This window comes from Rhineura floridana, chromosome 3, assembly GCF_030035675.1.
Source record: "Rhineura floridana isolate rRhiFlo1 chromosome 3, rRhiFlo1.hap2, whole genome shotgun sequence".
NCBI lineage: Eukaryota > Metazoa > Chordata > Lepidosauria > Squamata > Rhineuridae > Rhineura > Rhineura floridana.
This window is the reverse complement of record NC_084482.1, coordinates 39,972,882-39,998,187: the sequence shown is the minus strand read 5'-3', so window position 1 is coordinate 39,998,187 and position 25,306 is coordinate 39,972,882. Positions and strand designations below refer to the sequence as shown.

The following is a 25,306-nucleotide window of genomic DNA, read 5'->3' as shown; positions in this document are numbered from 1 at the left end:
CATGAGGTTCTGCGCAATACATTTTTTTCAGCCTCAGTTCCATATCCCTAAAACAGGAACAATGGGGGCCTGCCAGAGTATTGTGATAAGGGTTACAAATATTATCTGTGAAGGTGTCAAAGTTTCCCTATAAGGTTGGAAATAAAGGTAATACAAGCCAGCAACTTCCATTGGGGAGGGCTGGTTAGTTACAAATACTAGGTATGCTACGGACTTGCTTAGTATTGGGAAAATATTTCTTAGTAGATGGTGTATTTCTAAGGTTTGATATGCCATTTGGGGTCTCTGATCCAAACGTTGGCCTAATCACTACCTGAAACATTACATACCATTTAGGACTTGGTTGGGTAGAAATCCCCAAGGATTTTTTTTTAGCAATAGCTGAAGTCATGTTAGCAGAACAGCTGGACATGACTGTAAAAAGCAAATGTTAACATTAGCCTGAATCCCATAAGTTTTAAGGAAGCAGAATTTTGCTCAGGCTCATAACCATCTTATAAAGAAATTGTGATGTGCCTATTCTCAACAAGATCTAGAGAAAATCCAGAACTAATTATTCCCCTATTTCTACTTTCTAAGAGGAAGCCCTTTTAATAAGGCAGTTCTGTTGCTGAGATATCAATCTATATTGCTGGAACAGCATCTGTTTATCTCTGGTGCCTGTAGGATAAGAGTGGTGCCACAATTTACTTTATTGTACTTTATATTCTGACCCAAGTGAGAAATTTATTTCATACCTAACAAAGAATACGTGTGATGCCACTTACTGCCTTCCCTCCATGAATTTCAGATTTGCAGTTGCTGTTCACAGGTTGAAGAAAGCATTTGCTGAAGTTACTGTAGAGTGAACTGTTAAAATGTTATTTATACTTTTTTATTATAGTCCAAGCTTATATAAAACCAAGAGAAAAGCATATCGCTCTGTAGATGCTAGTGGCTTAAACACACATCGCTGCTGCTAACATGTTTCTATTTTGTTTTATTTATAGTATAATTGTTGTAATTACATAATGGTTTAAACAATAAATACTGAAGAGAAACATGATATTAGTAGATAGTTCCAGTATGTGAATCATGAGATGCATAGCATTAATGGCAGAATCTTGAACAAATAGAAGACCGTTCTTTTTCTTTTTCAATGTACAGTGTCTGGACACTTCAAGGCAGAGGATCTTTTCAGAGGTACTCTTCCTTCAATAGCAGGAACTTCCAGGATTCTTTTGTCCATTTAAAAATAAAATAAAAACAGCAGTGGCCATAGGAAATTGAGAGCTGGGGAAATGGTTGTTTAACCCTTCCCAGTGCTGGCATTTGCATGCTTAGTTCTCCCCAGCTGCTTGCTTCCCTGCAAGGGGAGGAGGGAGACAGACAAGGCCTCCTTATGGAGGGGAAGTGAGGGTTTCTCATTATAATACACTCAAGAGGGTACCACTACCAATGCTAGCTTTCTAACACTTGTATATGTAAGAAAAAACATATTCACAACACAAAATTTGTCCCTATTTGACATTTTGCAAAGTCCTTCACTCTACATTTTAAAGCGTGTGTATGCATGTATGCCATATAAATGAGTGTGTGTGTTGGATCAGTGGGAGGGGGAAGAAAAACAATAAGCGAAGTAACACAAGAGATTGTTCCTTATATACACACACATACATATATATATCAATTAACGTATCCATTCTCTGACGCTTTACAAATGGCCCGGGGAGAAGGATTATACCATCCTGCAGTTTCTCTCCCACAGAACAAGTTGTGCTTTTCTTTTACTGTTTTCAGCAACAGTTTGAATGCTTAGATACGAAACCACACAAGCTTCTGTCCCACCCTCTTCACTTTTCTGTCCATTTCTCTGCAAAGCACTTTTACAGAGAGGAATGGCAGATCAACCTGGGGGCTTAGGCAGATGAGCACGTTGAGGGGTTTGGGGAGGGGCCACCATCACCTCTGGAAGCACCAATTATATTTGTCAGGCACACGTGTGCTGCCCCTCTTTTCAAAATGGTATGCTTGCTATGAAGGCCTAGGACACATGTGCACCCCTCTCCACACCAGCATGCATTGCGTACCAGGGTCAAAAGAAACCTGCTTGGTTCTAGAACGTGCGGTGGATGTTAAAAGAGGACAATAGCCTTGTTTCCAGGATGACAGCACGGCAAAGCTTGACTGAGGTACTCAGCTTCTGCCTCTTCACCTAAACAATGTTTTAAACTGGCATTTGACAAAGATACAAGCTCTCTCACTGGATTACATACATCGTCTCTTTCTAAGCCAGCACCCTAACAAAATTTCCAAAACATTTCACCTGGAGATGCCCCGTTTTTTTATTTATTTATTTTACTTGGCCCCAGCGCCGCTCACAGTATGTCCAGAAGCTTTTGAGGAGTATAAGTTGGCTACTCATATCAGCACTGATCACTACTCTCTGAAGTTCATTTCTTGAGAACCCAGAATTAGACTTTTATGTTACCGCAGACGGGGTATTGTGCGGAGGGAGGCTGCCCCCACACCATGGAGTTTCTAGCAGAGGAAGCTGAGCTACTTGCTCTTACAGGTAGGTTCATCCCCCTCCCTCACTGAAAATTGTCAATGCCTTACTTTTCTCCCTAAGGATGAATTACAGCTTTATACTGATATGAGACAGAGAAAAGGGATGTGTCACACACTACTGAGGCAGGGCTAAACCTCTGCTCACAGTGTCCCGTTTGCATCCCAGATTGCAGCTCATTTGCTATGGCCCAGCTATCTCTGTGTGAGTTACTAAAGCATCTCCTTTCCATTTCTTGGTGAAATGGTAGGGAGTGGCATTTTTAGATACCCTGTTGGGAAGACTTTCAAGTGCACCACACTGCCAGCATGGCTTGAGGAATCTGTCTCTCCTCACTCCCAAACCTAGGAAAGAGCCATCGCTATTGCTCCATAGGTCGCAGATGGCTACATGGCTGGGATCCAATGTTTAGCCCAGAAGGGCAGGTAGAAAGAGGGTCAGCTAGGACCCAGGGGAGCATAACCTGCCTCCTGCTTTTGGGTGGGCTGTTAAGGCTCTGGCATTGGATATAGCCAGTGCGCATGTTGGACACCAGCTAAAGGCACTGCATACTGAAGCAATCCCTCCCCACTTTGAATGAAGCTGTGTTGGTGGTTTTAAGGGGCCAGGCAGTCAGGAGGGGCCCCAGATTAATTTCAAGGGGAATTAAGGCTGTTTATGTTTTCAGTCAGCTCAGTCCAAAACTGAGGATGGCAAGATCACAATATTACTGCTGTGTTGCTAATAACATAATTGATGCAATTAGTAGCAAATTAGCTCTGCACTTGGCAGCAGCAGAGAACATGCCAAATACTGAGAGAGATACATCAAGCCCAAAAGGCATCACTGTTCCACAGCAAGGCAGAGAGCTTCACTGCACCATTAGTGGGGAACGGCCAGCTAGGCCACCATGCCTTTTAAAAAAAAAACAACCAGGGAAAATGTCCAGCAACCTGTTTGGCCACATGCAGTCACATTACACAGCATACGGCTACTAAAATGCAGGAACAGCTTGCTAGGATGGAACCCACAAACAAGTTTCATACATAGTTTCTGTTTCTAGCCCTCATGGCAGTGAAGGAAAGCCCTTGAGCAATTTCCAGCAACTGAGAGGTGAAGCCACACTTTACTTTAAATGTATCTTTCAATCCCAGGCAGGGGGCATCTCTCTTTTAAGAGAGGTGCAGGCAGCCCTGATGAGGAGGTGATACTGCGGAGGGGAAGCTTTTAAAGCTTTCTATCCGTGCCATTTTTCCTGCTAAAAAAACCTTGAACACCCATAACAGCGAACAGCCGCTTCAGTGGGAAACAGCAACAGTCTGTGATTTTCTACTGGAAAATGGCGGGGTGGGGGAGAAGAGAAGGACCGAACCCCCCCACCCACTTCAGTCTTCTGGGCTTTCTAAAAGCATCTGGCTGCCCACAGCTGGGAAGAGAGCGCCTTTGGGTTTGATTCAGTAGTAGATCTATGTTTTCCACCATTACTATATTCCAGCAGGAGGAAGAGAGTGGGAAAGAAGGTTGGGAAGCTTCCTAAATATATACATTATAAATGGCAGAGGCTAGCAGCCAACGTCTGGGCTGGTAAATATCTATGCATGTAGCCCCCACCCCAATTTTAAAAATGGCAGAATCTATATAAACGCACACACAAAACTCTCCTTGGCCATTTCTGCTCCAGCTCATGCTTTAGTAGTAATGGCAGGCCTTGCATAAGAGAAGAAGCGAGGAGTTCTCCCCTCAGCTGTAAGCTGGATGTTCCAAACAAACTAGATCACAGAGGTCATTCACATAGTTTTCCCCCGCCCCTGTCCAGGAGAAATTGCGCAAGCTAAGCTTAAGGCAATGGCATTGCTGTTGAGCAGCCCCTGGCTCAAACGTTCTTGGAAGGGAAGTTCAGTGGCAGAGGGCAGACACCACCAATGGTGGAACCAAGACGACTCCTCACCTGACCCTTCTCTCGCTCACCTGGCTCTGTCTCCAAGCCAGTTCACATGGAAGCCAAACCATGGCTTAGCACGAACTAGCAAATGTATAGGTTCTCAGAGCTAATACCACGGCTGCAGTGCTCCTCAGCAAGTCCTTCCACTACTACGCTGCCCAAGGCCAAGTCATGGTTTGGGTTAGTTATATCCAGACCTGGGCTAACAGTTTGTTTTGCTCAAGACAAACCATGAGCTGTAACCAAGGTTTGTTCTTGGTTTACCACTCGAGGTTTGTCTGGTGTATAGCCACAAGTCTGGGTTCAGATGCAATGCTAAGCCAGACCATGGCATGCCCATGGGTAGCACAGCAGCAGTCCCAGGGGAGGAGCACTGTGGCCATTCTCTGTGCTCCAGGAACCCATATGTTTCCAATGGTTTGGGTTAGCATTTCCTGCTAACTAGGCCTCTTGTCTCCTTCCATTTTAGGCAAGGTTTCACCACCACAAGCCTTTCTATGCAATTCAGAATTAATCTCCATGTTGCTGCCCCCTAGCAAAAACACTTCATAGAAATATTAAATTGTACAAGTCCACTCCCACTTCCAGCATTCCCCCATATGTAACCCATGCAGATAATTTGCTAGTTAATGTTTCCCAGTTTATTGCACAAAGAGCTGAGACATTGTAGCGGAGGAGTTGTTGACACTCCTCCCACTAAACAGACAGCAGACATGGAAGCTGCTGCTTTTGCATTCAACCTCACAACAGTGCACAGTACAATAATTTGCCAAAGTGTTGCTTAGCCACCTCATTTAATAGGGTGAAACCCAGCAGCAGTTTCCTTATATGGGGGGGACAGGACCTGTAGCCTTCCATATGCTGCTGGACTTCAACTCCCAGCAGCCCCAGCCATCATTGCCAACTGTCAAGCGGTTATGGGAGTTGTGGTCCAGCGTCATCTGGAGGGCCACAAGTTTCCCACCCCAGCTTAGAAAAAGAGGCCCCATCTGTGCCCCTTAGGAAAGGGGTAAAGAGGTGAGATGTGGGCAAAGTTGCCCACATCCCATTCTCACAGCTAGCAGTAAAAGAAAGACACCCTTGATCTGGAGGAACAACTTCAAGGGGCTTATTTGAAATGAGGGGACTTAAGTCTCATATAACAAATTTGGGGGGGGGGGAGAATTGGCCGCATGGAATTGCACAGAGCAATCATGTACAGAAATAACAGCAGCAACCCCTGGTAGATCCAGCTAAAAGGCTAAAGAATTAAGGTCCCAAAATGTTGTTGCCCTCTTTGGGAAATAACAAAGGGACTACTAGGTTAGAGCACCAGGTGGAAAGATTAGCCTTGTGAAATGTAAACTCATCAGATAAGTGATATACTGTACCTCAACAGTGATGCTCAAAACACATAGTTTCGTTTGCTAAACTATTCAACATCATTTGATAGGACAGCTATTCATATTAACAACATTCCGGGCTATGCTCTGTAACCTTCTGAGTCTCCTTCAATGAAGTCAGACTCTGTTTAGAGCCTGCCCTACAAGGAACACAAACAATTCTAGTGGCTTTGTCAAAGGCAGAGACAACACACTTGCATTTCTGGCATCTTAAGCACCATAAAAAGATAAATAATTCCTTGTCAGATTTTCTCCTGGAAAATTTGCATCTGAGAAAGAAAAATAAGCACCAACATTAAAAAACACCCCTGCAGATATTAACTCAAAAGATAGTACTATTGGGTAATCAGGACTTCAAGCTAGTGGCCCAGGGTTCAAATCTCATCAGCAGTCTCAGGAGGTAGCTGAAGAACAGGGCAGCTCCCAAAGAGTTTGGGCTTATCTACTACAGACACTATGATAACCAAAGGATATGCACCAAACACCATAGCTGAGATCAAAATAGTTTTAGAACATGCAAACTTTCCCAAAGTATTCTAGGCCCCAGCATATTGTGCTTCAGTATAGAGTAAGGGTGGCTAACTTTAAACTCCCATCTTCCCTGACCATTGGCCATACTGGCCAGAGCTGATGGCAATCAAGAGCCCAACAACATTTGGAGGGCCACAGGTTCCTCACTCCTAATATGGAGGCCACTTCCAGGGTCTGCACTGTGCAGTATTGCCTTGAATTTCAGGGTGGTTATGGTACACAGCTTGGCTATGCAGTCCCTTCAGTGCTCAGAGCAACAGAACCTTATGTAGTACCCAGCCCACATGAAGTTAGTCACTCAAGTGCATCCTGCTTTGTTCTATCAGATATAGAAACAGAACAAAGGCACCATTAATATAGCCACAGCTGTACTGTTGTGCTCAGACTAGAAAGCAGTCAATTGGAGAGGAAATTCTTAGAAGCCATGGAATAGAACCCCTTTAACAGCATCTTCTTCAAAAAAATTACAAACATCCCACCGCATCCAGAGTGCCACTTCACACCTGACTCCAGCAAAAGGAAGCTCCATACCACAGGGTATGGACGTGGACAACTTTGCAGAAAACACAAGGAGATCAAACTGAAGAGATGTTTACCCCACTGAAAGAAGGGGGTAACACTGTAGCACAACAGCAGTTTAGAGTGACTGAACCATCTCCTTCCAGCTTGTTTTTCTCTCCATTTAAGCACGATCGCGTTGCCCAGCAGTATTTTATGGAGACACATCCAGCAAGTCCTCCTCTTTCTTCCAGCCGGGTCATTCTCAGTTTGCATTTCTTCCTCAGGACACAAATGTGTCATGGAAGAGGTATGAGCACTTTCCCATCCAGTAGATCTCTTATAGCACTGCATCTCTCGCATCAGTGTGAGATCTGCTCAATAAAGGTATTTGAACTGCTTTAGAGAGCCATCCAAAGCTATAAACAGTTACAAGCAAGACACGGTAACACGTAAAAGGGCTTAGATAACACCATCTATGTTTTGTTTTCCTATTACACTAAGCTAGGCACCTTTTGCTGCTTCATATAGAGAGTGGATGCAATACCATCTGAATAATGGTCAATATACACAGAGGTTTAATGACATTTTCCCCCATCTGGCCCCTAAAGAATAAGTTCGCTTTTATTTGCGCATATATATATATATATCTTAGGAGGCCTTGTTTAGTGATGGCCACTTCATGCCTCCCAGCATTACAATGGAAGCAAAACAAAAATCCACCTAAGGATCCAGATTGCAGTCTGAAATCTCACCCTGCCAAAAATAAGGCAACAAGTTGCAAGAGGCATGACTGAAAACCCACTGCATTTCTGGTACAGCAGTTCAGCTGCCGCTGAAGAACTATAGACCAAAGAACTGGCCCTCAATTAATAATTCCACAGAGAAGACTTACATTCAGCTGCCTCTCCATTACACCAAATAGTGTACAGACACCTGTGTGTGTAAACTTGTGCGTATGTGGATTAAACGGTTATAAATATACAGAAGAGTCTTTCCATCAAAAAACATAAATAGATCCTGTTGTGCTCCCACCCTCCTGGTTCTGTAAACATTTGGCAATACATACATATATATATATATATATATATATATATATATATATATATATATATATATATATACACACACACACACACACGCACGCACATATACATATACAGATTGCTTCCAGCAAACTAATGTGCAAAACATAGCTGTCTTGTATAGGGAACAAGCAATGAGGTATATTGTTTTTGTGTGTGGGTTACCCGTAAGCTCCTTCAGACCGGCTCTTCAGGGCTTTAGGTAGTTGCTATACCTGTCCCAAGCTGGCCTGAATCTCATGACACACACCCTCCCACCAGCAGAGTGGTTTCAGGTAGGAATAAGGGATGTCACATCAGGATGCAGCTGCGCTGTTCACCATATGAGTTGTCCACACGATCGATTTCCTCAATGATCTTTGTGAAGATGCCTTGAGTCATCTGCAAGACAGAGAAAGGGAAACATGTCAAAGTTACACAAGAGGAAAAGAGGATCACTGCTGCTTTTGAGGCAAGGATGGACCTGCGGATCTCTAAGATGTTGTTCACATCATCCGTCAGCACGGCCAGTGGTAGGGGATTATGGGAGTTGTGTTGGAAGTGGGGAAAGAGCAACTCCTGTTTGGGTTCTTTTGTTTGTGATGCAGAATAAACAGAGTTAGGGTTCTCCAGCTGGCTAGGCTTACTTACCTTTACCTGTGCTATGCTCTTACTAACTTCCTTCCTTGTAAACTCATATACTTAGGGAAGCTTATCTGCCCCTCCTCCTTCCGCCCTTTGTTCATCTCTTCTTCGACTGTCCGAGAGAGAGGAGACATCTTTGTCTTTGCTCTCTCTCCTGAGCCATGAGGGCAGTACCCACGTCTGGGCATTGCGCCTCCAACATAGTTAGTTAGTTACCTATCTACTATGTTTTTCTATAAATAAAGTAGCTTTTCTTATTTTACTAAGTCTCAGTGATCTCAATGCAGGGTAAAAGCCTGCCACTTAGGTAAACGCACACACTGGTACACGCATCTCAGACCGTTGATGATCTCTGCTCATTTATACAAATTTACATAACAAGTTGAAGCCCAGCAACATCTTGGAGGGACATAGATTCTCCATCCCTGTTTTATAGATTCCTTGGTGAGGTGACAGGGGGAGTGGGCTCTTCTCCAACATGAAGCACTTGAAATTACATCTACACTTACCTTTTTGAGTAACTTGTGAAGGGCAATAACGAATATATGAAGAACAAGGTTACTTGCCCATTCCCAAATACTGGAACAGGGGCTTTGTAATTCTGGAAGCTGATACCAAAACAACCCACCAATTCCCATCAACAACAAACTCATGCCAATCCTCAAACCACCAGAAAAAGGAGGAGGGGGATTTCTGTGAACATCAGAATGTGACATTCTGTCCCTGTAGACCTCTCTTTGCCTCCCAATGTAAGATTGGAACAAACAGGTGTCAGACCTGGTTTTCTTTTGCTGAAGATTCCAAGAAGACGGCACCCCAGGAATCGGCAAGCTTCCGGCCTTCGTCAGTCTTCACCTGACGGCTAAGCACAAACAGGAGGAGATGAAACAAGAAATCAGAGGAGATGCCAAACCATCACAATGTTTTACTGGTTGTAATTTGAGCCACCTTAAAGGTCTGGTACTAGCCGAGTAGCAGGGTAACATTAATTTAAAAAAAATCAGGCAAGCAAACTCTACATAGAATTTATGAGAGGTAGTGTTTTGGACAAATACAAGTTTACTTAAGCATCATTTGGGTTACAACATTTTCATATCTAGAGGGAGAGAGGATACAGGGCGATGTGGACTAAGTATAGAACACAGGAGCCTCCCCCTATTCCAGGGATGGGGAACCTGGTATCCTCCAGATGTTGTTGGAATACCATTCCTATGATTGTTGACCATTGACTAGGTTGGCTGGGACACTTGGAGTTGCAGGGGTCACCAACCTTTTGGGACCAGAGGGCACATTTCAAATTCTGAGAGAGTTCTGGGGGCACCAATCACAAAATGGCTGCTATTGGGGGGGGGGATGGCATAACCCAAAATTAGAAAGCTTTCCCCATAATTGTATTTTCATACTAGAAAAGGCTTGACCTGTTGAATTTCTGCCTGTCATACCACTGTCAAAGACATGACCCCTGTTTTTCCCCCGAATGCCAACCCTAAACCAAACCCTAGGCAGCCATCCTGTACCCACTTATCTGGAAGTAAGCCCTACTTTACTGTATGTTAATTATATAGTGAATTCTTAATAAGTCTCTGGTCTTTAGCTTCTGCAAACTAGAGACATGCTTAAGCCTCTTTTGCAGTTTTCACATTTGCCTTTGGGGGGGAGGGGCATTCTTTAACATTCACCTACTCTTACTGTAGAGCAGTGTTTGCAGAAAATAATTTCTAGGCGCTACCCGATTTCAGGTGAACCCAGCACAGGAAAGATGCATTCTGGTTGCTAGGGGTAAAGGAAGGTCAAACTATGGAGATTCCAAGGACTAAGGGGGGGGGACAAAAGCAGGAAAAGTGCACTAAACGGGAGGGCAAAATGGCAGGTCTTTAGGACCCCAGGGATTCCCATTGCCTGGTATCCAAACAACTGATTTATCAGTCACAGCTCTGACTTCACTCACTGGCTAATAACAATGATAGGCAGGAGCAGCCTGGCTGTCTCATTTCACAGAAATCACTTAAAAGGGTATCTGCACATTGTGCTCCATAACTTTCTTTCTAGGAGGGCTAGATTTGCTTTTTTTAAAAAATGAAGGCTCAGATTCTGGGCTATCTGCTGAGGGCACCACTAAAGGCTTTTCCCATGGTACCCATTCCCTGGGAGAGTTGGAATCCAACATCTGGAGGGCCACATGTTCCCAGCCCAATTCCCATTTCTGACCAAAGCTTTCAGCTGACACTGCCATGTTTTCATATATTTTATTGCATCCATGAGGCCTAAAAGCCTACTTTTAAAAAAAGAAAAAAAGAAATGCTGGATTTTTTCAGAAGTCAGTCTCAGACTCCAGATTTGACGTTCATGTTTTACATTTCTGAAACACATGACCCTGATCCGAGGATCAGGAACCAACAGAATCTATTGGCACTTGTGACAGGGGCCTATTCAAGATAAAACCCTACTTTGGAATGCAAGGAATGTGGCAAGATCAGAACCCCACAAGAAGGTAGGGACTGGTAGACACAATGCACCATTCATGCACAGTGGCAAGACATGAACCTTCTGCGCAAGCATGCCAAGTGTAAGAAAATACATTAAAGCAACCTCCCCCTGCCCCCGCCATGTCATCATCATCATCATCAAGGAATTATAGCAGAACAGATCTTTAATTAAGAGATGTCACATGTGATCCTGGTCATAAAGAAACAATGTTTGGCCAGATACTATTCTAAGAGATCAAATTTTTAAGCACAAAAACTATCCCCCATGCAACTTGGGTTATGTGCAATGTTTAAAAAGAGAGGTGGGGGGAAGAGAGAGACTGAAGCAACCAAATAATGTCCTTATGCTCAAGCCATAATTTCTTAGGCAAGAGACAAAGTTCTTACCTTTCTAGTGACAGATCAGCTTTATTGCCAACAAGCACTACAGGCATCCTGCCAAGAGATAGAAATGTACATTTCTAAGGATGGAAGACTCATCCCCACTTCACTCAGCAAAATACTTCAACAGCCAGGTCCAGTAGGTCAGCAGCTCCTGACCCAGCTCCTGACTCCTGCATAGGAGCTGGCAAGACAAGAACTCTGGCACTTGTCTTGGAAGGACCTGAATTTCAAATAGGAGTTGCTCTTTTCCTTGCGTGACTCAAGCAATCTGAAATATTGTGCAACATCACTACCAATGTCTTAGACCGGGGTTGGGGAACTAGTGGCCCTCTGGATGTTGCTGGACCACAACTCCCATCATCCCTGGACACTAGCCATACTGGCTGGGGATGATGGAAGTTTATTTATTTATTTATTTATTATTTCAATTTATATACCGCCCTTAGCAGAATAGCTCTCAGGGCAGTGAACAAACAAGATAAAATACAATATATCATAGTAAAAAATCACAAAAACATGTACAAACAAACAACAGAAAGCACAACAAAAACGAAATACAACACAAATTAAGAAGGATACATGTTAAAAGTAGAAAGATTAAGAAAATTAAAAGATTAAAATGCCTGGGAGCATAAAAAGGTCTTTACCTGGCGCCGGAAAGATAGAAGTGTAGGCGCCAGGCGTACCTCTTCGGGGAGGCTGTTCCACAACTCAGGGGCCACCACAGAAAAGGCCCTAGATCTAGTAACCACCCTCCGGGCTTCCCGATGAGCTAAGGAGGAGGGCCTTAGATTCTGAACGAAGTGAACGGGTAGGTTCATAGCGAGAGAGGCGTTCCACAAGGTACTGAGGTCCCACGCCGTGTAAGGCTTTATAGGTCAAGTTGGAGTCCAGCAACATCTGGAGGGCCACAGGTTCCCTTCCTCTGTCTTAAAGGCTCATACAATTGGTTATAACTGACACATTGACTTGAAAACCTCACCCACCAATTCTCCCAGATATGTTGAGGCTGATTGTTGTTACCCCCCTAGAAAGGAGCAGCAACTCTGCACATGCTCTCTGGCCCTCAGTCCTGGATATGTTCTAGAGCAGAGCCTGGCACTGCAAATAGGTCTCAGGGCTGAGCCCCAGCCTTTGGTTTTACAAGGACAGCTTCTGTTATGATACTTTTGCAGCGGTCCAACCTGCCTGACAAATACCTCCAAGCCCTACCATCTCTTTAAAGCCAAAGTTGACAAAGAGTCAACATCTCAGTCAGAAGCAGGGCAGACTTGTTCTCTTGCCCCAGAGGGCAGGACTAGAACCAGTGAGTGAAAAGTTGCAAAGAAGCAGATTCAACAGTAGGAAAAGCTTCATAATGGTAACAGCTGTTCAACAGGGGAACAGACTGCTTTGGAAAGTGGTGAGCTCTCCTTTGCCAGAGATACTTAAGCAGAGGCCATCTGTCAGGGATGCTGTTGTTTGGGGTCAGCAACCTTCTCTCTGTTGAGGGCCACAGCCCCTTAGGTGTAATCTTTTGGGAGACACAGGCCAGATGTGGGTGGGGCCAAAGCCAGTTGTGGGCCCACCCTCTCTCTTTCTTTGTCCTTGCCCAGCACACTACCAGAGGAGGAATCTGAACTGGTAGCTTGCAGACAGCTTTTGAAATAGAGCCACGGGCTGCAGGTGGCTCACCCTTGCTGTAGTTGCATCCTACATTGAGCAGAGGGCTGGATTAAGTGACCTCAATGGTCCCTTCCAACTCTATAATCTTACGATTCAAAGACAGAGGTTGCAATCCTACTTCCTAGGAAAAAGAGCAGCTTCTCTAGGGCCAACACACTGGAGAAAGTGTGGGCCCAGCCTTAGGTTTTATCTCTGTAACTGCAGATTTAATTGCAAAGATGCACCCATATAGGTATAATCATGAAGTTTGCCAACCAAAAAGCGCTGCTGAAGTTGCAATTATGATTACAGTCAAAATTGAAATAGCAAGTATTAGGAATCCATGCCAGATACTGTAAAGCTAGTAAGCTATTTACTGTTTTTCATGTCAATTAAGAGCTTGAAATAATTGTCACTACAATCCAAGTGATAAAAGTAATTGCCAACCATTGATTGTTTGGAGAGAAAAAATCAACTGAATGCATTGTCAGTTCCAAGCAACTATTTCTACCAGCAACCTTGTCCATTCTGAAATTCACTCCTCAGGGGAAAGCTATGGTTATAACCTGTGATGGAGGCACACGTGAGTTAATATTCCGTGACTGATTTTTGGAGGCACATGCCAAGCTTCCCAACACCCACACTCCATCCTTTTTGATGAGAGCTTTTCCTTCCATTCTTTTAACACCCCCTTCCCCTAGAATTCAGCCCCACCCCACCAAATTAATATTTACCTTGTCTTCCCTCTGCTTTCATATAACTTGTTGTGTAAAGACTTTACCACCTGAAAACTGCAACAGAAAGGAAGAGAAGAGAATGTGATGCCTCTTATATACAAGGCAGAGGCCCTTACAGTGAGCTACACAATACAGAATTTTTGGCTTTGCATGGACGTAAGAAAGCTGAACATGGCTCACCTTGTCCCCCTTAAAGCATTTAGCACCTACAGCTGAATAAAGCATGCAAACTAGCCAGAAAAGAAGCCATCGTTAATTGGAATGGTTCCATTCAGAAGGCAAACAGGACACAGTCAGTAGGACCTGGGGCATTTGGAAATGTTTAAGGAAATATGGAATATCTACAACCAAGGTGAAACAGAGCCGGAACTGGAAACTGACAAACAAAAGTTATTACAGGACAAAATTCATTTGCGTAGACTTGCAAAGGGACAAAGCTCTGTGCCATCAACCATCCAGTGAGGCTCACAGTGATCACCATCACGTTCTCCAGGCTACTGAACCTCATTGTCCAAGTGTGCCGTGCTACAGTTTGAGCACACCACCAGGCTCTTTAGCCTTCTTACCTCTTGAGAGATGTGACGGAATACACCAGCACATAGCCATGGATGCCAATGGTAAAAGAGTGAGGCAAGATAGTGTATTCATCCTGTACAGAAACAAGAGAGGAAGAGGCATTCCAATTTTGTTATAGAATCTAAAGACATTTTGTCAGGATAACCCAATGCAGGAACTGACCATTTCAGAGCCCGTATGTGGATGAGTAAAAGGTTTTGGTAAAGGGTGCTTCATCCAGTGAGGTGTTAGCAAAGTCACACTTTCAATGCTTCAAGAAGTGACTCCCCCTCAGACAATAAAGCTTTGGTAAAGTTCAAATGGGCTGACATGTCCTAGAAAGAGCTCCCCATTTTATAGGCTTTTAGGGTCATGCAAGCAATTAATCTCATCAGCCAAAGTGAAGAAGAGCTTGCAGTCAACAGTGAAATGCCATAGATAAACAAAGATATCTTGTCTTACCTGCCCTGCAGTATCGACTAGTTGCAGGTGGAATTCATCTTTCCCCAGCATCAACATTTTGTTGTAAGCTAAAGTGGGGAAAGAAGGCAATTGACAACAGAGTTACTCCAGGCCTGCTCCTCCCCTTCCAAAACTAAGCCACATCCTGGGCTCCACCCCAAAGTTCTGCACTCAAACCTATTTTTATACCTCCTTCTCCTCTCTATCCTACTGTCGCTTAGTCCATGGCTGGTGGCCACTACACCAGAAATCGGTCCCATTCTCCCCCAAGGTTTGCACTCCTTCCTCCTCCTCTCCTTCCCCCCCCCCAATCCGTCTCCCACAAGCAAACCAATGTTGTGTCACCTGAACTGGGGCAGCAACAACACAAGGGTTATTTCAGTGGCAGCTTCTCTTAAAACAGGCTCTAGGAAAACTCTCACCCAGCAGAGGTGTTCAAGAGATTGCTATGGGTACACGCAGAGCTGGTTTGTTTGTTGTGGCTTTCTGCATCATAGCTGCCACCATCACATCATGCTTCTCAAACTTGGGGGAGATACACAAGGAAGATTTAAGAAGTAAGTTGGCAAGGAGAGAGAAAGTGTGTGTATGTAGCACAGTTAAAGTAGACATGAACAACAACAAAACCTAGGTGCAAATATGGATCATTTTGATCACAGCCATTATGTTTTTGGAGCATCTGCCTGGAGTAAATTAGCTCTCCCCAAAGCAGCTGCACAAGAGACCGGCTGTAAGAGGACCGCTGAAAACACTTGGCTGGAATCACTGCTTAGTGAAGGCTGACTGTGCAGTTAGTGGTAGTCAGCCTTCTACAAAGCCATTCATCAACACACTGTGAGCAAGGATGCTTTTCACGTGATGCCTTATAGTCAGATCCCATACAGAATTAGATGCACCTAATTATTAATAAGATAACACCAGAATTAGCAGGAGGTGCATTTGCTCAGTAAAAGTGGAAAGGCATTTTGCATGTGCTCAAGGACACTTTGACTATATTCTTGTTGGCTTGTAGAAATAGTTATTGGTGATGAAGCCCAGACAGCAACATAAAGGAACCAAAGGCACAAGATTGAATGTGTGTGCAAATTCCAACAGTGAATTATCACTAAACATCTGTTGTCATACCAGCTGCCCTCTGGTAAACGTTCTGCATAGATAAACCTCCAAAAGATCCCCCCCCCCCCAAGAGTGATCACCGTGTTGGGCAAACAGGAGCCAACAAGACAGATTTATGGGCCAATCTGCCCTCACATAATCTAAAATATATTTCTCTGTATGAAGTGGGTATGAATGGCAGCCCCCTTTAAAAACAGGAAGGGACTCTTGCAATGGAAGAGGGCTTGCCACACGGCAGGTCATGCGTGGAGAGGTGCTACTGAATCAGTTTATAATCAGGGAGAAAACTCTGAGGTTTTAAACTGAGAAGATTCCACACACCATCCAAGACACACTCAAGAGCTATTTGACTTTAACGTCACTTGAAACCCAACAGCCCATTTTGTGTCAAGGTCTCTGCAGCTAGGATTAGCACTTTGGGCCTATGTTTAGGGCTAGTATCTCCCTTTCCCATCTTCTCAGTCACAAGCAAACAGAGCTCCCTCTCATTCAAATGTGCCTCCCAACCATCAACTCAATAGGCCAACTCACCTTTAAAAGGACTGAGAAAAAACGCTGACTACTGAACAAAATGTTCGACCTGAGGTTAGTGTCCCTAGCTCAGCAGTCAGCACCAGGGAGCCCACAAACCAAATTCCAGTGTACAAGGGGCTACCTACTAGATAGCCCATGACCACAGCAACTTCTTTCAACCCACCTTCCTATGCCCCACATCTATCTGTCTCTTTCCCTTGCTTGCATCTGCCCCACCCACACAGAGACCACATGTCCTGTTCCTGGAAGGGGTTAGAGCTGAAAGAAGCATATCCATGTATTCCCGTCTATACCTATGCAACCACCTCATGCGCTTTCACACTTCACTCTGTCCTCCAGTTGCTATGATATAGCAAGGAATGCCGAGAAGAGGGAGAGGTGCTCTTTCCTACACAATGTAAGTCAGATTTCCCCATCCTGGTACCCTCCAGACACTTTTGGACTCCAACTCCCATCAGCTCCAGCCAGCATGGTCGATGGTCAGGGATGATGGGAGTTGTAGCCCAGGAACATCTGGAGGGCCCCAGGTTGAGGGAAGATGATAGAATTGAAGAGTACACATGGAAAGGATGTGCCAAGTTGTCCTCAGCAATCAGTGTTAGATTGGCTCCATGATCCAATCTACTTGCCACCCATACGAGTATTTGCACTTATGCTTACATGAAAGGCTAAGTACATTTCATCTTCTTACCTCCTCTCTCTCCAGCCATCTCATGAGGACCTTGTTTAGCACACAAAGACTACAACCCTACACCCGCTTACTTCAGAGTAAGTCCCATTGGAGTAAGTGTGACTTACTTCAGGATATAGGACCAGGTGGTAAGTTCTCCTGATGCAATAATTTCTGAACTGCTGTGATAGCTGGCTTTTATACACACAAACCTAACAGTATGAGTAATTATTCTCTCTTACAAAGATATTCATACAATATGATCCTATGTCCCTTCAAGCTATTTTTCTCCCTCTCTTTTTTCTTTTTAAGAAAAGACTAAACAAATGCATTAATTAGTACATTAAAAAGTGCAAAGTTCCCACCTTGAAAAATCAAGGGGAGTGATCCTGGATTTAGCTTGCTTTATTTATTTTATTATATTTGTTAGCCGCTTTTCTTCAGCAGGTGACCTCAAAGCAACTTTACATCTGGATGACTAGGTGGTAGCACTGGATAAGAATGCCTTTGCTCAGCTGAGGTTGAGGTGCCAGCACACACACACAGGTCTGTCTGTCTGTCTTTGGAAGCTGCAGTTGGCCCAGAATCCAACAACATGGAGTGGGCATGCACCCATGGGACTACGTTACATGTACCCTGCAATGGCTGCCAAATTCTTTCTGGACACCACTGAATATGCTGATTCCCTTTAAAGCCCGAAATGACTTGTCCAGGATACCGGAGGAATTGCCACCTCCCATATCACCCTCCCCACTCTAAAGGCAGAAGGACACAGTCTTCACTGAGTCCCACCTTAGGTGAAGGTATAACTGTTGGCACTAAGAGATAAGGCCTTCTCAGTGGCTGCACCAATATCGCAAAACACCTTGCCTTTTGAAGCATGAATCGCATCCCTCTGGCTGCCCTTCCCAGTTGATAACGACATTTTTATTCCAACAAGTTTTTGTGTGCTTGGTATCTGCTGAATCATTTTTGATATATAATTTGTGATCTCTGCCTTGTGCATTTTAATATTATTTTTATTGCTGTGTTTTATATTTGGATTTTAAATGGTTGTAAGACACCTTGAATAGTGCACGGGCACTAGACAGGTGGGATAGAAACATTTAAATATATATTTTTAAAGCAAACAAACATGTGCTCCACACTAACTATGTAATATAAAGTCATCATAAAGTGTTTACGCCATTTCCCTAAAGAAGAACCACCCCCAGAGACAGAAAGAAAGAGTGTACGGACTTCTTTGGAAATTCCAATGCAAAAGACATGATCAAGTGTTGATGCAAAGACACCACTGTATTTGGATATCTTCTGCTTATACTTGCCAATTCAACTTTTCTTGACGCAGAAGTGAGGTCACTTTGCTCTGCCCACGGGTCAAAGAAAATATACCCAACAAGTCAGCTCTACCAATGGTCAAGATCCTCTGCTCGATTCTCTCTTACTCACTGTTTGACCATGACAAGAGCCCAGATATATCCAGTAAACATTTAACCACAATACTTACTGCTTTCCACCGTGGGATCATAACACTCCAGAAATTCCCCATCAATGAACTGGTGTGCAAGGGATGTTTTACCTGAAGAGGAAAGATAGGAAAAGAAATCCTTGCTGCAGACCAGCTCTTACCTCAGTCGCCACCACACACAGCATTTAAAGGAAAACAAATCAAATGCCTTCAGCTGCCTTTCTCTTCAAGCAAAGTGAAAACTACACTGACTTACAATTTAGGATCACTCTGCATGCCTAAGAAATCCTCAGGCTCACATTCTGGGATGAGATGAATCACCATAGCAGAGGGAAGTATTTCATTTTAAAATCAGTACTCTCCCTGTGATAACTCACAGTGGGCAATGGGCAAATGATAAAGAGCTTCAGAATAATCGGGAGGAATTCAAGGAGTCAGGCAATATTGAAATTGATTCGTGAAAACCTAAAAAGTTACAAATGTGAATGTTTAGCCTGGTGACCTATCTTCAAAAAGGGAAAACTAAATAATATACGTTGTCTACATTGTATTATTTGAAATGCAGAAAACACAAATGCATTCAAATGATCTGAACTTGTGTTATGAATTGATGTGAGAATTTTTTGGTTCTGGGGAAAGCATTTCATCTTTGAATAGAATTGTCACAAATTGTAGCTCTTGCATTTCATGACCTTTTGCCCCGTTTACAATTTCCTGCATGCTGAAGTGTGTGCATAGATATGCACGCACACATTATGCTTCTACCTGCCAAGCAAGGATAAACTTCATGCATCTGATTAAAGTGGACTCAGCAATGTTTGGAAACTACCCTGTATTCTCCTGTCCTCTACAAACTGCACACAGAAATACAAGCTGTCTGCTTGTAGACCCTCTTGCAAAAAAAGAAACAAACCTGCTAGCAGAACATGATCAACGCTAACTCTCTTTAACTTAGTGCAATGTTGGATACTACCCTTAGCGTTTAAGGTGCCCGAAGACTCTTTGTTGTTTTACCACAAAAAGAAAGTTAGTCCTCAGCAGTACTATTTTGTGCTTTTAATTTTATCAAATTGATTACAAATACATCATACAGTTCCAGAAATCAATAAAAAACCATCGTTTAATTGGTTATGTTGTCTGTCTTTTAAACGAATTAATCTAGCAAATGTATAGCACAATGCATGTAAGTCTATGCCAAAGTAAGTCTCATCAAGTTCACCAGGTTTTACTTCCAGGCAAATGAGTATAGGACTACAGTCTTAGACTTATATGTCATGTCTTAAATCCTGTGGTATTAATCCAGCTGAGGTAGGGAAGCTTTCTTTGCCCAGTGGAAAGCAGTCAATATGTCACCAGATTTTAACAAGTCCAATACCATTTGTAAGTTGTCATTGTTCAGTCAGTTCAGGCAACATTATTTTATTTAACACCAACAACGCAGCATTCAATGCTGTGGATCAATACTATATCTGGATATGTATATGTCATCTGTGGGCTACTCCCCATTTTAACTTGTATGGCAACAGACACATTTCTGAATGCAGACAGAGCGGCTCATGGGCTGCATAGTTGCATCTAATTAGGCTACAAAGCTGGTTCCCAAAGTCTGTTCACGTGTTGCCATGTAGCACAGAGGAAAATGGAAGCGCCAGCAGCTTGGACATCTGCTGGTACATGCAGTGAGGCTTCTGCATGGGGAGAATCCATAAGCCCAAGAAGTCATCTAGAGCAGAGGATAAGATGAGGAAGTATCAGCATCACACATCGCAGCAGGAATGGGGAAACAAATACATGATGACCAAGGCTTTGTCATTAAGAAGCAGGAAGAGCAAAGGAATTGGATGTGCCCAGGCAGGAGTTCCATGAACGAGTCAAATATGTAGTAGTCCACACCTGGCAGACCACCGGAAACACCAGAAGAAGAGGTGGATCTGCAAAGATTTGTCTCACTCTGCCAAGGCAGCTTTGAGGCATATTAACAGTAGTCAAATTTAGCATATTGCACCCACACTCGCCACATAAAGGCATTTGGGCTCATGTGTATATATTCACACATAAATGTGTACAATACTGAATTTATTAAACTGGTTAACATGCAAATGTGAATTCTCCTTTAGGGGAGGGCATTATTAACTCTTGCCCTCCCATCCTCTTTTTCCAAGTTCTGGCAGCTGAGCTACATGCCATTACTTACCCTTTCAGTTTAGCCACCAGAGAAGGGTGGTATACATAATATACATTATGTAACGAGTTAAGATGCTGATCTGTTAGCAATTCTCAGGTGCAGACAAGCTTAAAAGGGTGCCTTAGATTTGAATCTAATGCACTAGAACAGCCTTCCCCACCTTGGTGCCCTCCAGATGTTTTGGACTACAAGTCCCACCTGACCCAGCCAGCATAGATTTGCTGCCTCAGACTAATGGGAGCTGTAGTCCAAAATATCTACAGGGCACTAGGTTGGAGGAAGGCTGTACTACAGAACCTGAGGATTCTCCTTACTATCAGAGTTGGACAGCTGGACAGGCATCTGTTGGAGATGCTTTAATTTGGATTCTTGCATTAAGCAGGGGGTTGGACTCAATGGCCTTATAGGCCCCTTCCAACTCTAGGATTCTATAAAAGAAATATTTCAAATTCCTAAGCAGCTGCCAACCTTGAATGTTTAGGAACTCGGGCAACCTAACACGCAGGGTTCCTCTAGTCTGATTTACTATAGCCTTCTGACATCTCTAAGTTATTGGTGAAACAAATAAACAGCAGCTCTTTATTCTTTTTACTGACCATCTGGACTCTAGGTACAAGAAAAAGAGGTAGCATACCCAAGACGCAAAGGCATTAAAGATGTGAACACATTGCATTTCTCCATTCGGGGGGGGGGGCAAAGCTTCCATGGTTGTACACTGTCCTTAATCACCATTTGTACCCATTCACTAACAGCAACACAGTGCTAAGCATCAATGCCTCCAAACTGTAAGAGAGAAGGGGTACAATTAAATATGGCTAAATTTACCTAAACCAAACATAACACATCTTGTAATAATCCACACCAGCAAAGTGCAGCTCTGCTATAGCCCAACACCTTTTGGGGCCTGTTCAAAAAAGGCAGATGGTTGTAGGAGTAGGATCAACAATTCAAGGGCACACCTTAGAGCCCAACACACACAGGATATGTGCCACTTCTGTCACAGAAATAACCCCCCAGCCTTAAAAGCAAATTCTCAAGCACAGGCCCATCAAGAGTATATTACCCATCTACCCCAAAGGAAAAAGGCTGCTGAAGGCTTAATCTAAGGAAACAAGCCATTTCACCACCCAGCCTCCCATTATAACCTCTGACCTCTGATCATTTCTTCTCACTGCCTGTAGATTAATAGAAAACAGACCCTGAACGACCTCTTGCGTTTGTGTTCAGGGAGGAGGTCAGATGAGCAGGGAATTGTGTATGCACAAATAACTCCCCAAGGAGGAACCAGCAAAGGTCAGGCAATAGTTGTCCATGAGCTACAAGTTTTCCCTACGCATGAGCTACTAAAGCTTAGATGGAAGGGGGAGGAGATTCATCTCCAGAGATCCAGCTCACAAGAAACAGTTGATTAGAAAGGGGGGGGGAGAAATCACTCTTGATGCAAATGCATGTAGTATTTTAACACCATCAGAGCAGACACACACAAATCCCCCCCCGCAATAGCTTATACCTAAATATGCATTTTATCAGAGCATGCAAAGATTTGCAGTGGTGGTTTTATCAATAACATTGTGTTTTCCCTTGCATCTACCCCCCCACCCCCTGAAATAGGCAGAGATATAAGGAGCTTTGTAACAACTATTCTGTGAAACCAGTAAAGGGAGAAACACATATCTCTCTCAGGATGTAAAACTTCAAGCCCAGGAAGCTCATAGACAGGAAACCCACAACACACAGAGCAGGGCAGCCCATCCCCAAACACAGGCTGCTCAGAGAGTCAAAGGGCACTGATGATCACCACAGTACCACGACTCTATTTTCCATTCGGCCTGATCCTGCAAATATTCATCCTTGTTCTACGGTTTTGCTGTCTACCATTCTATGTACTTTTAGTAAGAAGAGCAGGATAAAAATAATTTAATTACTATTATTATTTTCCAAATTACCCTCTGCACACACATCCGTTTCCTTCGGCCCCACCGAAGCCACTATATCAGATTTACCTAAACAGCCTGAAACTGAGGTGGCCAGATGCGAGAGAGGACGGGGCTCCTGCACCTTTAATAGTTGCGTCGAGAAGAGGGGATGGCAGCAGGTGATCCTTGCGTGACATCACCTGCTGAGATTCCCTCTTCGGAGCGTCCCCTATGAAAAGGGGCTGAAGCCCTCTGCGCTCTCCCGCTGGCCATGCTACTGCAGCCTCCTCAGACGTCCCCTATGAAGCATCGCCCACGCCTCCTCCTGAGGACCCCCTCGAAAGCCAGCCCCGCGTACCCCTGGGCGGAACTATCTCCCCCACCCCACAACGTTCGCTCCGCGTCCTGCCACGCCTCGCGCACGCCCTTGCAGCTTTTACCTTCGCACTCTGCCCGCCCGTGCCCCTTTCCCCAAGGCTGGTAGCCCGGCTCCGGCCCCCGCGTACATCATCGCCCACTTGGCTCACCACCCGCACGCGTCCTCTGAACTGACCCCTCCCCCCTTTCCGGTCCCCGGCCTCCAGTCATGCTCTTGAGAGGGCTTCCAACCCGCGCCCGGGGACTCTGTTTGCACAGCCCTCACTTTGTTCCACAGGCGGCGCCCACAATTTGCACGCCCTTCGCAGCTCCGATCGTTACAAGCTCTCCGTCTAGCTGCGCGCAATCTTCGCGGCCAGCCCTCGTGCATCTCCCACTAAGGAAACCCATCGCCTTGGCACCCCTCGCCACGTGCCCCCCGCGGATAGCATCCATCTATACTCCGTCTCTCGCACCCTCTCGGGCTGGACTCAAACTCACCCACGGAGCGATATCCCAGGATCACGACCTTCCGATAGCGCACAAGCGGCATGGCACGACAGCGGCTCCGAGGGTGGGGGAGGGCGGGTGCCACAAGGCGAGCGGGCGGGCCGTGGGATAAAGAGCCCGCCGGAGTAGAGCCGCGGGCGCAGCAACTACAAACGCCCACGTGACCACAACACTGGCCTAGAGCCGCCGCTCCTCATTGGCCCGGGGGAAAGAGCGCGTGCGCGCTGCGGATTTCTCTAGTTCCATTCATGAAAACTGCAAGGGATGGGAATGGGTTGCGGGCGTTCCAAACATACAACTGAGCTGAAGATGCCCGGCGGCTTTTGCCGCCTTTCTCAGCCTTCTAAATAGACGACACGGTAGACTTGGGTCTTTTCTTCTGCTGGGTGGTTCCTCTGTGTGTTTACTTGGGAGTAAATGCTATTGAACTCAATGGAACTTAACGGGGCCGGGGTTGCATAACAGAGAACTTCCCTCATTCCAAGTTAGGCCCCTTTTGAGTTTTGGCTTAGCCTTTGTATATTTGTCCGTTGCTTGTTTTTGTATGCCCAACGCTTGGGAGGGGGTGAGCACTTAAATCTCTCCATCCTAACAGAATGAATGGGATTTAAAAATGCATAAGTTTAGTAGGATCGCGTGCCCAACCCGGAAAATGAAAACCGCATCCTACTGGCTAGCCAACCAAACTGGAAATTGAATCTTTTTTTAAAACCGCGGCGACGAGAAAGCACTCTCCATCGTGCCTGAGAGCAGCCAGCTACCTTAGAAGATGCCAGACAGGCCAAGTAACTATGGGTGCTTCCAGACTGGCTATTTTCGGGTAGGATTCAATCACATACTGGAAAATTGAGTTTGCACAATTATAGTTGATTGGGAGATCTTGCAGGCCTGTACCCAGAGAGAGCTAGGGGGGCCTCCCATGAACATTTCCATCTAAGAAGCACTGCTGCAAGTGCGCAGAGAAGCATTAGGGCGTTTCTCACTTTTTTATTTTCTAAGGGGGGGGGTCAATATATCCCTGCGGCAATGCTGGTCTTTAATTATAAAATAGTACCTCAACTCCTATACGGCGCACAATTATGCACCCAGGGTAACTATGCCCCCCTGGAATGCGCACAATCCAAATTTATCAGGAACATTCTAGGTCTACCTTGTTGTGTGCCAAATGTTGCGTTACGTCGGGAGTTAGGTACCTTGCTGGTTGAGACTAGGGCTTGGGTATACAGGATGAACATGTGGTTAAAGTTAACCTTCTCTCCTCTGGGACTTGCCCCATTAACTCTCACAGATCCATATCTATCGGGTTGGAAATGTGCGATGAACTCTAAATTGCTGTCTATGGGTTTCTCATGGCCAGATATACTACGACTGGGATACTTTAAAGGTAAAGAGCTTATTTCTTTACATATTAGGGACATTGAGCTCCAGCACAATATGAGCCAATTGTCGGCGTTCAACAATATAGGGCCCAGTGTAAGAGCACCTGTACCTGCGCCCAACTTAACTTCCTTAAGCATCCCCAAGTATAGAAGGGCATTCTCTCTGGCCAGATTTAACATTCTCCCCTCTGCTGTATTGGAGGGGAGATATAAGAAAATACCACTAAAAGAATGGGTCTGTATTTGTGGTTCTGGAGCGATAGAAGGGGTGGAGCATGTCATATTACATTGCTCCTTTTATACAGACCTTCGCA

At 44.6% G+C, this 25,306-nt stretch overlaps 1 protein-coding gene across 2 annotated transcripts; it reads right to left on the bottom strand.

The window, feature by feature from the left end:
* Window positions 1–966: 966 nt before the first annotated feature.
* On the bottom strand, window positions 967–23,803 carry RHEBL1 (RHEB like 1). 2 transcript variants are annotated; one of them, XM_061615434.1, is made up of 8 exons: window positions 23,605–23,803; window positions 18,685–18,756; window positions 14,858–14,925; window positions 14,407–14,489; window positions 13,838–13,894; window positions 11,463–11,510; window positions 9,367–9,451; window positions 967–8,346 (listed from the first exon to the last, which is right to left on the bottom strand). In XM_061615434.1, the coding sequence occupies exons 1-8, from the start codon at window positions 23,654–23,656 to the stop codon at window positions 8,257–8,259; spliced, it is 555 nt and encodes a 184-aa protein (XP_061471418.1). In that variant the 5' UTR covers window positions 23,657–23,803; the 3' UTR covers window positions 967–8,256. The 2 variants fall into 2 exon arrangements, with proteins under 2 accessions (XP_061471418.1, XP_061471419.1); XM_061615435.1 differs by lacking the exon at window positions 23,605–23,803 and adding an exon at window positions 22,777–22,867.
* Window positions 23,804–25,306: the final 1,503 nt, after the last annotated feature.